Source organism: Ambystoma mexicanum, chromosome 7p (genome assembly GCF_040938575.1).
Source record: "Ambystoma mexicanum isolate Mex_15411 chromosome 7p, UKY_AmexF1_1, whole genome shotgun sequence".
NCBI classification, from domain to species: Eukaryota; Metazoa; Chordata; class Amphibia; order Caudata; family Ambystomatidae; genus Ambystoma; species Ambystoma mexicanum.
Window position 1 is genome coordinate 171957508 of NC_090939.1, and position 14644 is coordinate 171972151.

At 43.6% G+C, this 14644-nt stretch overlaps 1 protein-coding gene across 1 annotated transcript in view; it reads right to left on the reverse strand.

The window, feature by feature from the left end:
* The window catches only part of LOC138525920 (putative gastrointestinal growth factor xP4), a 57511-nt gene that overhangs the window by 22765 nt on the left and 20102 nt on the right, over positions 1-14644 (reverse strand). Inside the window, exon 3 of the mRNA XM_069636208.1 lies at positions 10980-11135. Coding sequence (XP_069492309.1) covers positions 10980-11135 — 156 coding nt within the window. The remainder of the gene's footprint in view (positions 1-10979; positions 11136-14644) is intronic.

A 14644-nucleotide genomic window follows, 5' to 3' on the forward strand; every position in this document is an offset into this window, starting at 1 on the left:
GACCAACTTTAGTGACACTTTGCGGTTTCAGCTCCTCGCGTCTCAGCAAATAGCTCCACCATGGACTCTTGGCTGTGGAGATGGGCTTTCCTTGCATCTGGGGTCCAGCACTCTGTTGAGGTGGCTCAGGCTCGTTCAGTCCTGCTTCTTGGGGGTCCAAAAGATCTTCCTGAGCTCTTGGCCAACATAAAAGCAATGCATACAAACTGGTGTTCCTCTCCCTGGCTCTTCGGTTCCAGCAGCAACTGCAGTGGAAATTCAACCAGCTTCGAGAGGATGTCCAGGTTGCTTACTTTGGAGTTGATTGGTCACACCAACTCAAGTGGCGAAGTCGTCCTTGCAGGGCTTCTCTAGTCGAGACAAATTTGGAGCTTCAGCACAACAGCAGGGCTTCATCGGGCAAACCAATGATCCAGGAGTTGCAGCAGGCATCTCTTCCAAGTTCGGATTCCTTCATCCAGTGGTCGACTCTGCCTTCCAAGCCAAAAAGCCTTGCTTTTTTTGCAGGTTTCTCCCATTAATTCCAGCCTAGTTGCCATTCAAACAACGGGGTGGCTGTCTTTACCGGCCAGGCAGCCGGCCAATCACCTTTGGGTGCATTCCTGTAACCAAGGGGATTAAGCACAGGGAGTTTTGGGTACCTCCCTCACTTGCTGTCCCCACCAGACATACTGGAGCCAGAGGCAGGCTTCACTCGTGAATCCCGCCAAAGACAAGTGAACAAAGGGTCCAAACCTGTTTTGGTGCACAGAGTAAATCTCAAGAAGGACTTTTCCACAAAGAATTGGTGAAATAAGAAGACCGGGCGATATTGACAAAAATGGCACCCATGGGTGCTTTACTGCAGCTGCAAACACAGCCCGTGGTAAAAGCACACCACGGTAGTTAAAAGTAAACCACGGCCACCAGCCATTCATTGAGGAAAGGGTAACATAAAAATGTTACATGAGAAACTAGACAAAGGGGATACTAAGTAACCCCTCCAGCACCCTATTGTAAAATAGTGTGTGCTGGGTCTAGAAAGTTACAATGTAGGTAAAGTCAATTTCACTTCACTGCTCTTGGAAACAGTAGTTTATCCAAGAGAAGGTATTTAAACCTTTGGAAAATCTGAAAGACTTCCCTGTGCCACTGCACTGAAGGTGTTTTGTGGTACAATGTAAATGATGATAATTATGGAGTTTGTCAGACTCCACAACCAAAAGAAACACAGTGCTCAAGTAATAGCAAAAATACATGAGAGAGTGGGAAAAAGGGTATCACTCTCTCCAGGTAAAAAATATAACTCCTCAAAATCCAGCAAGCTTGCTGGGGGTCTCTAAGGTAGAGAGGAATTAGCACATTTCTGAGAATTCTCCCTAACAACCTTCCTGCCTTGCAACTCAGAACAACGTCGCTAACTCTGCCTTAAAATTGCTATCCTAGAATAATCAGGCATTTAGTCATCTGGATATTGGAGGACGGCTTATTTAATAAACTATCTATGTTTAACATCATAGCATTGCAGGAGCCTTGGATGTCAGAGGAGTTGGTTTTGGAGAAGAGGATCACAATTCAGAAGGCAACTATTAAATGCCCCTGTGGACATACTAGGGGCAGCCTCCTAATATGCTGTTCTCCCAGTATCGATTTGAGTGATCTGCAGGTTGAGTCAGAATATTGACTAGTTGGCCTCTTGACCTGTGACTCGTGTGGGCGGAATCCATTCAAATGTTTGTTAATTCATGTTTAAGACCCGCCCAGGCTTTGAAAAGTCTAGCAATATTCATTAGTGCACTCCCTTATTGATACGTATGGGCATTCTTGTTGGGTTGTACTCCTGGGGGACTTTAACGCTAAAATTCCACCTAGCTTGTATGAATCAGAAGTGATGCCTAAGGAAATGACTAAACAACCAAGATTTGATAGGAAAGGTAAAGAGTGGGCACACCTATTGAGCACTCTTGATTTTCATATGCTCAATGGGAGGTATGAACATGAGTCTCATGCCAATTTCATCAGGGTTGTTGGAAGTTTGGCTACTATTATTTATTATATATTCATAACACCCACGTTGTACTCACTAAATGCATATATGTTTGTGTTACCCTGTGAGGAAAGTGACCACTTCCCCCTGCTCTTTCCTTCTGACATTGAATGCTAATGCTGGGCCATTGTCTGTTAATGGAGGCGAAAACCGAATGGCATGGAATGTTACTAACCTTAACACAGCTAACTGGATGCTCCAACTCGTATAACTATGTCACCTGCCCTGGTCCCCTGCAGAAGCATTGGTACGGTGAAGTTTGAGGGGGCTACAGCCCCAGGTCTTTTGGTTGGAGCCTTGGATAAAAGCGCTGGGGTTACAACCAAAAGGCTAGAAATCCCAGAGTCCCGACAGTCCCGACATTAGCATAGTCACGGATCAGTGGTCGACGTGAGCAGGAATGGTCAGAAGCAGTATTCCACAACTTTTATTTATTACTGTTAACAGCTGCACTACTTTTCGAAACCAATGAAGTTAAAGCACGCTTCTCCACTTTGCCCCCGGATATCAGTTACAGCTAAACTGAAATCTATTTTAATTCAATTAGCTGTCAACCAGCATGACTGCAACCCTTGAAAAATGTGTTGCACGTAGCTCCTTTCCTTCCTACTGTGTCCCCTGCTGGAAGCACAGTTCAGCTACTTTTCACACTCCTATCACTGCCCCAGACCTTTTCCAGACCTAGCAACACCCCTGGCCCCCTGACAGTATGGGGAGAGGAATTTCAGGCTGTGGGTGAGGCTCTGTGTTGTAAGTTTGAAGATGACTTTAGCACTTTAATGGTTAGTAAGGCTGTGCAGCGTAGTATTATTACAAAATACTATTGCTATATTCTTGCATACATCTTGACTTCATTAACCGGACGCAGTTTAAATACAAAGTTTGTTAAACATTCACACAGGGGTAAAAACATTAGGGACGCTAAGGGGTAATTGTTCAGGGATATGAGGAAGATTATAGCTGAAGCTGGACAAAATAGATCCCCAGTAAACCTGATCAAGGAGTGTAAAAAGTGCTATAGTGCAGGGCTTAAATCATACCGTAAAAAGCTAAGAAGGGAAAAATTGAATGATTCAAATGGTGCTGTGCTAGAAAATATTCAGAGAAAGTTCTGGCAATTGGTTAATGCAAAGTGTTTGTCACTCCATCAAGTTGCTAACGTGTGAAAGCAGGCTTGGAAAGTTTATCTTTGCTCGAATATTGGTAGCTCACCTATCGACACATTTAAATTGAGGGCACAGGATATAAATAAGACAATACATTGTTAAAGAGATCCAGAGCCCCTGGACTGGACAGGCCAAGTAACGCCTAACTAAAATTAAACCCAAGATGGTGGAGAAAATTGCTTCATCGGCTGTTCATATGCATTTTTGTTGTCAATATCTTGTTGGATACCTGGCGGGGAAAACAGAATTGTCCCTGTCCGTAAAAACGGTTTGCATAAGCAGCCAAACGATAGCAATGTTGGACGCTGCAGCTAAGAGTTTTGCTAGAGTACCACTGCTGGAATTGTCCAACTGGGCCCACAAATCTAAAATTATTCCAATGTTTCAAACTGAGTTTAGTAAAGGGGCAGGGACCCTTTCCAACCTGCTAACATTAGCAAACATTATTGAATATACCTGGTATGTTCGAGGCTCTTGTACTTATGATGTGTTCGTAGACTAGAGCTCTGCTTTTGATTTGTTTGCCGGGAGAAGATCTGCCAAAAACGTGCAAACTGGCGTATCCTGCTTTGGCTCCTTAGGATGCTAGTCATGTTTTATTCTGACACGAAAGTGAACTTGAGAGTCACTAACCCTCGGGCGACCACACACCTCATGAAGACCTATGTCAGCTTGAAACAGGGTGGTATTTTGGCCCCTTTACTGTTTAATTTCCAGCTAAGTGATCTACCAGCTCACTTACATTTTTGTGGCGCATCCCTTCCTAGGCTGGCCAGGACAAAAATGATCTAGCTTGGTTACGCCGATGATTTGGCGCTTCTTGACCTAACCTCTAGGGGACTTCAGTGTTCCTGGATAAATTACAGAATTACTTGACTGACAACGGATTGCATATTAACATCTCAAAATCCAACTCTGGTACTAAGCAGAGACATAAGCTTCAGTTGAATTTGGGGTCACTTAGAATTGAAAAAGTACAATATATGACTATCTAGGGGTTACCTTTGGAGAGGCTTTGACCTTGGATAGGCACCTAGATAAAATGGAGGTTAAAACTAAGCAGCTTGTGGTAGGTATCAAGCAGTTTGCAAGGACATATGCAGGCAATTCATTAAATACTCTGATAGAGTTATGTGAGACTAAAATTAGACCAGTCCTATTATATGGCACTTAAATTTAGGCAGGAAAGCACAACAAGCTTCGTGTGATCAAAAGGAGGTGTTTATAATGGCTGCTCAATCTGCCAATTTCAACCTCTATTAAATATATTTACTTGGAAGCCAAGTTAAAAGCTCAGTAGTCTGCCTGCTGACAGCAAGTAGAATAAATCAGTTTTTAAAGGTAGCTCATTTGGCAAAGGAACAGTCAACGTATGGTGGTAGACATGTCTGGATGTAGAGCTACTACTGTTAATACATTATATTTGGAGGCCAATAGCTGGATGTTAATACTAGAGCTATCATTAAGTAACTATTCATATACCAATATTAGATAGATTGACAAAAAAGCATTGTATAGAATTGATTTTGATCAATCACTGGTTGAGTTGGGGCTGGTGCTAATGGATATCTCTTTGCCTATCCACACAACTGCATCGTTATGGTGTAATTGCACATTCAAGTTTAATCTGGTGTGCACCCCAGAAGCTATTGGGGGTGTCGATAAACCTACGTGGCTGCAGATTTTGTGGTACATCGGACCTAGAGTCCGTAAGGCATCTGCTGCCAGAGTGTGCATCTCTCTCTGACATCCGATACGCTTCTCTCAGAGCTTATCACTCTGGCCCTTTTGGCCCACTTGGTTTATGGAATAAGTCTTGAGATGGGGATGATGTTAATCTGATTCATTATCTAACTGCAGTGAAATTGATGGCATCCTGCAGATGCTACAGTCACTATTGATGGGGTTCTATCTGGAGTGTTTTGCCCGGGGATATGTTTCCTACAGATAACATTAAGTTGAAGAGAGAGATATCTTTATGTATGCGCAGGTGTTTTTATTGTTTTTTTAACACTTTTTTAATGCCTGTGGTACAATCATCTGTGGGATGTTGGGATAAGCACTTGCAAGCTCAAATTCAATCAAATTGTTTTTCTTACTTTGTAATTTTAAATAAGGATATGTGTTCACGGTAAAATTGTATTGTTGTATTGTATTGTTTATTTATTTATAGAGCGCAACAGGCCATCAGGCATCTGGGCGCTTGCAAGAATTTAGGTTACAGGTACATCTGATATAGAAGAATAGAAATCCACAGTTTACAGAGAACAATTTACAGGCATATAAAAGTCCATGAAGAGCATGGTGCAGCAATATACATTAATAAGGACATCAGTGGTCACTGGCGTGCAACCATTGTTTAGCACTAGTCTTAAAGGAAGGGAGGGAAGGTGAGGCTCTTAAAGAGTCTTGTATTGAGTTCCAGAGTTGTGCTGCCAGGACTGGGAAGCTGGAACCTCCTGTTATTTTTAGTTTGAAGTTGGGGATTCTAACACTGTTGAACTGAGCCTTTCTACTGGGCCTTTCAGATGTGTGTTTGGTGAATCTTTCCGTCAGATAGGCAGGTGCCTTGTTGTTTAGGCATTTGTATGTCAGGTTTAATGTTTTAAGCTTAATTCTGTGTTCAATGACTAGCCAGTTGGTGGATCGTCTATGATTGGAGACAGACTGTCCTTTTCAGATGCCTAAAACAGTTCTTAGAGCATTGTTTTGGAGGGTTCGGAGTTTATTCGTATTGTTATTACTGGTGCCTAAATAGAGTGCATTTCAGTAATCTAATTTAGATAGGATTAGTGCCCGTGCAATCATGATGCATGTGTCTGTAGTCAGAAATGGTTTACAAGCATAGATCAGTTTACACATATAACTGGTTGCAGGGGCTTTGGCATTTATTTGCTTGTTGAGGTTGAGTACCGAATCCAGGTAAAAACCTAAGGTTTTTACTTCCTTGGCTACATTAATCTTGATACCGTCGATAATGATGGAATTGTATTGGTGTGAGAGTTTACTCAGTCAAATGGGGGAGCCTATGATTAGGAGATTGGTCTTGTCATCATTGAGACACAGACCGTGGGTGGCCATCCAGGTTTGTATGATTTGGCAGATTTTATTGATCAGTCCTACATCTTTGTGATAGTCTCCTTGAATAGGGATGAGAATCTGGGTGTCGGCAGCGTAATTAGTGTACGAGACACCCAGATTGTCAAGTATGTCAAAGAAAGGCTTTGTAAATATATTATTCAAAGTGGGGGAGACACATGACCCCTGTGGAACACCACATGTGATGGGTACTGGGTCCGCTGATGAGGAGGGCGAGGAGACTCTAGTAGTTCTATTTTCTAAGAAGGACTTTATCCAGGTAGAGGCCTCTTTGGAGAAGTTGGCAGCCAATTTGAGGTGTTACATAACACTTTATTGTCAACCAAATCAAATGCGATGGATAGGTCTAAAAGCAAGAGAATGGAGATTTCACCTTTGTCTTTGCGGTCATCCGGTTGGTTCTTCAGATCGATAAGGGCCGTCTCGGTTCCATGTCTAGGTCTGAAACCAGATTGTCGGGTGCCTAGAAGGTTATTGATCTCCAGATAGGATTGGTTCTGGAGATAGGTGGCTCTATCACGAATTTTAAGGAGAAACGGTACTGTCGTAATTGGCCTGTAGTTGGTCGCGATGCTGGTGTCTAGGTTCTTTTTTTTTTTTAGAAGTGGTAGAACCTATGCATCTTTCAGATTGGTGTGAACAGTACAGGATTTAAAAGAGGAATTAACGAAGGTGGTGACGAAGGGGGTTAGGTTGTGTGCTGCTTCCTTGATAATGGGTGCTGGACAGGTGTCTCTGAGACACCATGAAGGTTTGAGTGATCTCATGATGTTTTCTACCTCAGTAGTTGAGATTGATCTGAATTTGAATTGGTTGGGTGGTTTAGTTTGGTTGTTAGTAAGTTCTTGTAGGAGGGCTTCTTGGGTTGCAAGAGCGATCTTATGAAGCGTGTTTTTTTTGGCTAGTATTTTATCTTGGAGAATGGCGATTTTGTTACAGAGGGCTTTTTGATGTTGGTGCACCAGATTTTGTTTTTGGTGCACAAGTTGTTAGGGGCAATTGGGGATTCTAATTCTCTGAGTATAGGGAAGATTTTCCAGGTATTTCAATTGGCTTTTTTGATTCTTTCGTTGAAAGTTTCTTTTTTTTCTTAGTATGGTTTCTTTTTTGTATCTGTCTATGAGGGAGGTAAGGAGATTTTTTATCTGAATCGACTGGTTCTTTTTCCAGCTAGTTCCTGCCTGTCTTTTTTCTTTACGAAGAGCTTTTAGGCTAGGGGTAAACCATGTGTTGAGATGAGCTAGTGGTGTTTCCTTACTCAGTTTTAGTAGAGCGATGATGTCTATGGCTAAGTTGATAGTATTATTATACAAAGCAACCAGTTCAGTGGGGTCAGTAGGGAGGTGGGTAGGATTAGTGATAGGTTGAATTAGAGGTAGGAGGTTAGTGGTAGTTAAGTTCTTTTTGCATCTGGTTAAGGCTGGTGGAGCCATAGGCGTGACAATGTTAATTTGGAGAGTGTCTTGGATGGTGAGTGAAATCAGGTAGTAGTCTGTCCATACACAAGGTTCAGAGGCAGTGATGGACGTGGTACAGTTGATGTCTGCAACCCAGACCAGAGTGCGGCCTTTCGTGTGGGTGGGTCCAGTGTTCTTAATGTTGAGGCCAGCTTCTGCAATGGTGTTTGCTAAAATGGTGGCATTATGGTATTTGGGGTCATTAAGGCCCAACTTAAGGTCGCCAAGCATAATGATTTTGGATCCAGGTTTGATGTTAGTGTTCAGAAGAGACGATGGGCCTCATTACGAGTCCGGCGGTAACCGTGGCGGTAAAACCGCCTGGTTACTGCCAGACTCGTATTACCATTCCGCCTCCGTGACTCCCGGAAATACCAGGGCATTACGACCCCAGTGTCCCGGGAGTCACGGATGCGGAATGGTGTTAATCCCCATTCCCATCGAGTCCTGTGGGACTCGATGGGAATGGGGATCATGGAAACACCGGCAGCATCTTGTAATGCTGCCGGTGTTTCCATGTCCGCCTGCAGGCGGGAGGTGTTCAACCCGCCAGGTCAGACCTGGCGGGAAGATCACCTCCCGCCTGCAGGACTTGGGATCGGGCGGTCCGGAATTAACAGTGGCGGCGAGTTTACCGCCACTGTTAATTATGGACCGCCCGACCCGTAATGAGGCCTGATATGTCTTCTTTGAATGGGCCTAGGGGACCTGGGGGTCTGTAGATCATGTGTAGGGTGATGGTACTTGCTGGAGATATCCCCAATTTGACTGAGAATAGCTCCACTGATGGGAGTGGCATGAGTTCTGTCTCTTTGATGGCTAGGTCCGATTTGCAGATGTTAGCTAGGCTACCCCCTTTGGATGTTTCTCTGTCTTTTCTAATGATGTTAAAGTTGACTGGGACAGACAGCTAGCTCGAGGGCAGGTCCTGCTACTTTGTGGAGCCATTTCTCAGTGACAGCTAGGAAATCAAGTTGGTTGTAAGTAATGATGTCATCAATTTCATAGGCATTGGCATGGGCAACAAGGGATCTAGCGTTGATAGGGGCTCCTGTAATTTTAAGATTTTCCTTAATGGGGCTTTTGTAAGTAGTAAGGGTGGTCACAGGGGCACTGAGAGAGCTGGCTAAGCATTTTGTGTTAGGAGTAAGTTCAGATTTGGGTAGATTGTAAGAGGACCGTCTAGACGCTGACTGGGTGTGCCCACTTATGAAGGACTGTGGGGGCTTAGTGAGTCTGGAGCAAAGACTAAGGTTTCTCCGTTTGATGGTACAAGGTTGGTTAGCAGAGCATGGTGTCCACTGGGATTCTGCAGATTGTTGCGTGTAAATACTCCTGAGTTATCTTTTGACTAAAGAGAGTTGGAGGGTGAGTAGGAAGTTGAGTGTTTATGTTATTGGGTTTCATACCAGTTCAATTGTGGTAGGAAGGTGGTGGGTGAGACGTACTGAGCTGTTGGTAGTTTGGTAGCCATGGATAGGTTTATATGGCCTATGGGTGTTGCCATGGTGTTAAGAGGGAATATAATCAAGGTAATAAGTAATCCTGTGATGGTGGTCAGGGTGAGAGCATGACTAAATTCAGGTATAAGGGTGCCCGGCAACACAGTGGACTGTGCGATACCACAGCCTAGGTACGCAGAGATAAACTAGGTGTGATTAGAGGTGATGACTGGAGAAAGGAAAGAAAGGACATAATGGCGAGGATGGATAAATGGCGCTAGTCTAGTAGGGCAGTCAGTGCAGCATTGACAGTGGCTGCAGGTGGGTCTATTGGATGCAGTCTCATAAATAATGCAAAAACATAGTAAAGGCTGGCAACAGGAACAGGTGACCCTAATAGATGCAGTCACAAGAGTAATGCAAAAATCAGCAATAAAGGCTGGCAGTGGGTGCAGGAGGGCCTACTAGATGCAGTCACATTAATAATGTAAAATCACAGTAAAGGCTGGCAGCAGGTACAAGTGGCCTGATAGATGCAGTCACTAGAGTAATGCAGAAATCAGCAATGAAGGCTGGCAGCGGGTGCAAGAGGGCCTAATAGATGCAGTCACATGAATAATGCAAAACATGGGAAAGGCAATCACATCAATAATGTGGGATCACCATCTGGACTTGGCAACGGGTGCATAGAGGAGGCAGGGCACAGTGATACGCGTAGTGATGGCGCGAGGATTGCAAGGGTAATCTGAAGGCGTTTGTTCTAAATAAAAATCGTTACTAGCAGTGGTCGTAGGCTAGCGCATGGCGGCATAACATTAGGTGATAGAGCAGGAGGATTAGAGAATAGCGGCGAAGGATACACGAGAGGAGGCTAAGATAGCCTAGTCCAAGGCCTTGTAATCAATCTGTGAGTCATGCATGACAATGATAGTGAAGCATTTAATGCGTAAATTAAGTATACAGCAGAGATGTACTTTGGTCCGTTTGGACAGTATGAAGTCAATTGTTCCGTGGTTTAGGCTTCGATGGGCAGGGAAGTGATTGGGCACTAGGGCCAAGCTTATGGGGTTCTACCGAATAGAGTTACTTTGCGAGAGAGGTGTGCTTGGGCATTTAGGTCTGTTGTGCTTACCGCTGAGGGGGACAATTGTGTGCCAGTCCAAGGTGCATCCGGCAGGACAGGACAGCGCCCAACACGCCAAGACAGGCACAAACAGGCCCTTTTCCGTGACCTTTTGCCCAAAAGGCCAGCTTCCGCCTCCCGGTTTGTCTGGGGGAGGGGAGTATCTGCGAGCAGCCAATCAAAAGCTGCGGCACTAGGATTCAAAGATACCTCATGGAAATGGTGTCAAGGTCTTGCGCGGCCATTAAACACGATGTAGATAATGGCGTCTTGAGGCAAGGATCGTTGTGACATAGGCTGTGTGTCGATTCAGAGGCTGAAGGAGATTCGTCTGCACTGTTAGAATGCTTTTGTGCATAAATGCAATTTTGCACAGAAAACAAACATGAGACTCCTCACTCACGTCGGGTTTCCCAACTCACCATGTTATGGGTGGCGAAGGAAGGGGGTTAGGGAGAGAAGGCTCCTGCCCTCTCCTCCTTGCTGCTGGGCTGATGTGATGCTTCTAATTGGTTGTTGTTTTAAGATGCCTATTTTATTTATATTTTTAGGATACACTGTGTTCCATAATATAAGAATGGCTGTGTAAAAAGCCTCACTGGGCTGTATTATACTATGTTTAAATAAATACACAAATAAATAAATAAATAAATACATATACAGTACTTGTTGCTAAAGGATAGAAGCAAAACTTGACTCCGGCGATGCCTGTATCAAAGCAGCAGTTCATTTTCATGCATTCGCCGGGTGTGATGCCGGAATAGCCACAGTCTGTCCGATCCTTTGGGTTGATGGCGTAACACTGGTAAGCACTTTTTTGTACTGAAATATTAAGTCAGACAATACAAATTATAACAAAATAAATTTCCAGTCAAATCTTCATCAACAAAAATATCAACATGCCTCCAACATCTATTCAAATCAAAGATATGGGTATACTGCTAGCTGTTATATGGCATATGTAACTCTTGTGGTGTAATGTTCTCATTAAAGATGCTATCAAATTATACTAAAGGTCTATGTACAGTAGCAAAAAACAGACAAAGCCTAAAAGGTTTGAAAAGCCATAGAGTTCCGCCTTATACTACACCTGTCAGTGAATTGCTAAGAATACTTCTGTATGTTTCTCGTAGACATGAAACAAGAAACCTGCGTCTTGGGTTTCATGAAATGAGTGACTCAAAAGCTTTTTATTTCTATTGGCCCCTGATCATGTAAAGAAAGTGCTAAATAATCCTTTATTTGATAGGAAAAGGAGGTGTCTTAACGTTTAGTGCTATATTATAATAAAAGGGGCCCCCATTACTAATTCTGGGTGGGTTCTGTTATGGGTGCCCAGTGATTTAATTGCAAAATATTCACTGCATATTCATCACCAAGAAATGTTCTGACAATACATAATTTGAAAAATAAATCCGTAATACAATTCAGTTTGTTAAAGGGGATCATGCATTTTTAGGATTGGGGGTTACTGGGAGGTGCAGAACTTTTATCCAGAATACTGGGGTGACCACAAAATGTTTGTTAGTAGTGCACCCAGTGACAGTTCCAGCAGCAGACATCTCCCCTCAACCCTTCTGCTTCATAGAGTTTCAGAAGTATGAAATATTTAATAAATATGATCACTTTCAAGGCACCCACAATGTAAAATTTGTTTTGGCTATAAGGTGACACTGTAAGCGCTGCCTATGAGCTGAAACTGTTGTCATTGGCAGGGAAGGTAAGCGAGAGATAAGATGTAAAAGGAATACAGAGAGTTTTGATTCTTTACCCACCCATTCACTTCCAATGTCTATGCTAGTCCTCGGGACATTCCCACCCACTACCTACCACTCCCTTCCCAAAACACATTCCCTTGGGATCTCTTTGAATCTAGCTCCTCAATGCTTTCTGAGGGGCAATCGGAAAGATAATGGTCCTCATTAGGAGGCAGACGGCCACGTAATGAACGGTGCTAGTACGGGACCAGCACCGTTCATTATGAGCTGCCCTATTATGAGGACTGCTGCGAGGACTGTTGTGGGACCTGCTAAGGAACGCCTGGTCAGTCCAGGCGTCCTTAGCGGGACCCGCTAGCAGTCCAGGATGCTAACAACGGGCCCGTCATTAGCATCCTCACCATTCCCATAGAGCCCGATGGGGGCTCAAATGGGAATGGGGATGTACCGGGTCCCGCTGGAGGGATTTACTGGGCCCTCCAAGGTCGGAATGGCTCGGCAAGTCCCCTTTTGCGGGACCCAGACCTGGAACCCGGTATGGGGGTAGCATAGCTACCTCCATACTCGTAATGAGGCCCAATGAGTTGATTGCAGATATAATAGCAAACCCGGCTCCTGATGCAAGAAAAACTGTCTTAACCAAATGGGTTTTCACTAACTTGATTAATAAGCAGGATGTTTGCATATGGTTGTTTCACTGAAAACCTGTTGAAAACAAGCATTGGCGAAGCCATCTGTTTTGTCTGTTGTGTAGGCATTAGATAGGCATTATAAACCCACTGATGCAAATAACTTATTACACTTTACAAGTCATCATCCGAAATCCATGCTTAAGAGTCTACCATACAGCCAAGTCTTGAGATTAAAACGGATAATTTCGGACCCAGCAGGTCTGGACACAGAGAGCAACACCCTATTGGAAAAATGTTCAGCCAGAGGCTATCCTAACACCATCCTAGAAGAAGCCAAAGAAAGATCTGTACTCATCGACAAAGAACAACTACTGGTACCCAAAAACAAATCAAAGGATACACCATTACTTCACATCAGCAAGTACTCAAGACAGAGCTTCCAGATAAGTAAATCCATTAGGAAACACTGGAGCATTCTCCACAACGACCAGACACTGAAAGAACTCTTCCCTAAAGCACCCATGATGGCCTTCAGACGGGGTATGAATCTGAGGGACACTCTAGTCAGAGCAGAAATACCACCTAAAGACAAACAGATGGTCCTACAAACTAGAAAAAGTGGCACCTTCCTGTGTCTCTGTTGTACTCACTGTAACAATGTCATAAAAGGTGACAAAATTGTTCACCCATACACTGGGAAGAACATTAAACTATGCCACTATGCCACCTGCATGTCATCCGGGGTTATTTATGCGATCAAATGCCCTTGTGGCAAACTGTATGTGGGTCAAACCACAAGACCGGTCAAAGAACGCCTGACGGAGCACAAATCCAATATTAGATGCAAAAACATCAAATCCCCCCTCTCCAGACATTTCATGGAGAATAATCACACAATCGCACAATTAAAATTTCAAATTCTTGAAGTTGTCAAAAAACCCTATAGGGGAGGTGTTATGCATCGATGCTCTCACATAGAGTAAAATATTGGATACATACACTGAACACACTACTACCGAAGGGGCTTAATGATGAATTTTCTTTAAAATGTTTTATCTGACTTGTTGCCCTAATATCTCTCTGTATGTGCTAGCTCTGCCTGTACTCAACAGATGTCTGTATATTGTGTTTTCTATAACTTAATTGTCACCCTAAGAAAGATGTTTTTTCATATATCATTATATGACCATATCCTCTTGGGCCATTTTTTTACCTCTCTCCAATTTAAAACTGCTACTATTAGTGAACTTTTGTGCCACCTTAAGAACTATTGTCTGTTTCTCACACAATGTAAATCCAGAGCCACCATATCGTAACTTAGATGGCCAATTACTTTTTTGCTTAATTACAGTCTTTTCTTTATGCAAACTTTTGCAAGCAGCTCACACACTCTATTTGAATCTATTAATTTCTTCACCTTCTAAGATGGCCGCCGCTCTCGAGCGAGTGCCCAATACCCTCATTTGAATTTATCCCAATAGTTCTTTGTTTATTACTACGCATGCCCACCTCGCTTCACGGACCTACGCTGCAGCGAGGGGCTTGTGGAGCTGCACTAGCGTTCCGTGCATAGCAACAGTCTCTGGGGACATCCTCCCGCTGGATGGGCTTAAACGAGCTCCGTCGATTCCGAAGCTCACGTTCCATCAGCCGATGCTACAATTATCACAAATTCAAGTAAGTTTTAAGCTACACGAGGCGTTTTTCTCTGTGCCTCTTCAGTCTCACATATATAGATGTCACTTTGACACTAAAGGGGCCACTGTTTTTCTTTATAGACCCAGCGAGCCCCGTGTGGACTATTTGAGAACCCTTAGACTGCGTGCTACACAAGTACCGCACTGATGTAATAGCTGGTCCTATCCAGAACACATTGGGCACCCCTCAGTGGTGAGTAGTTGCCCTTTCATTGTTTGATCTACCGATACTGTTGCCTTTTGCATTTTACACCTATAGTTACACGCACTATTTTTCTTTTAGT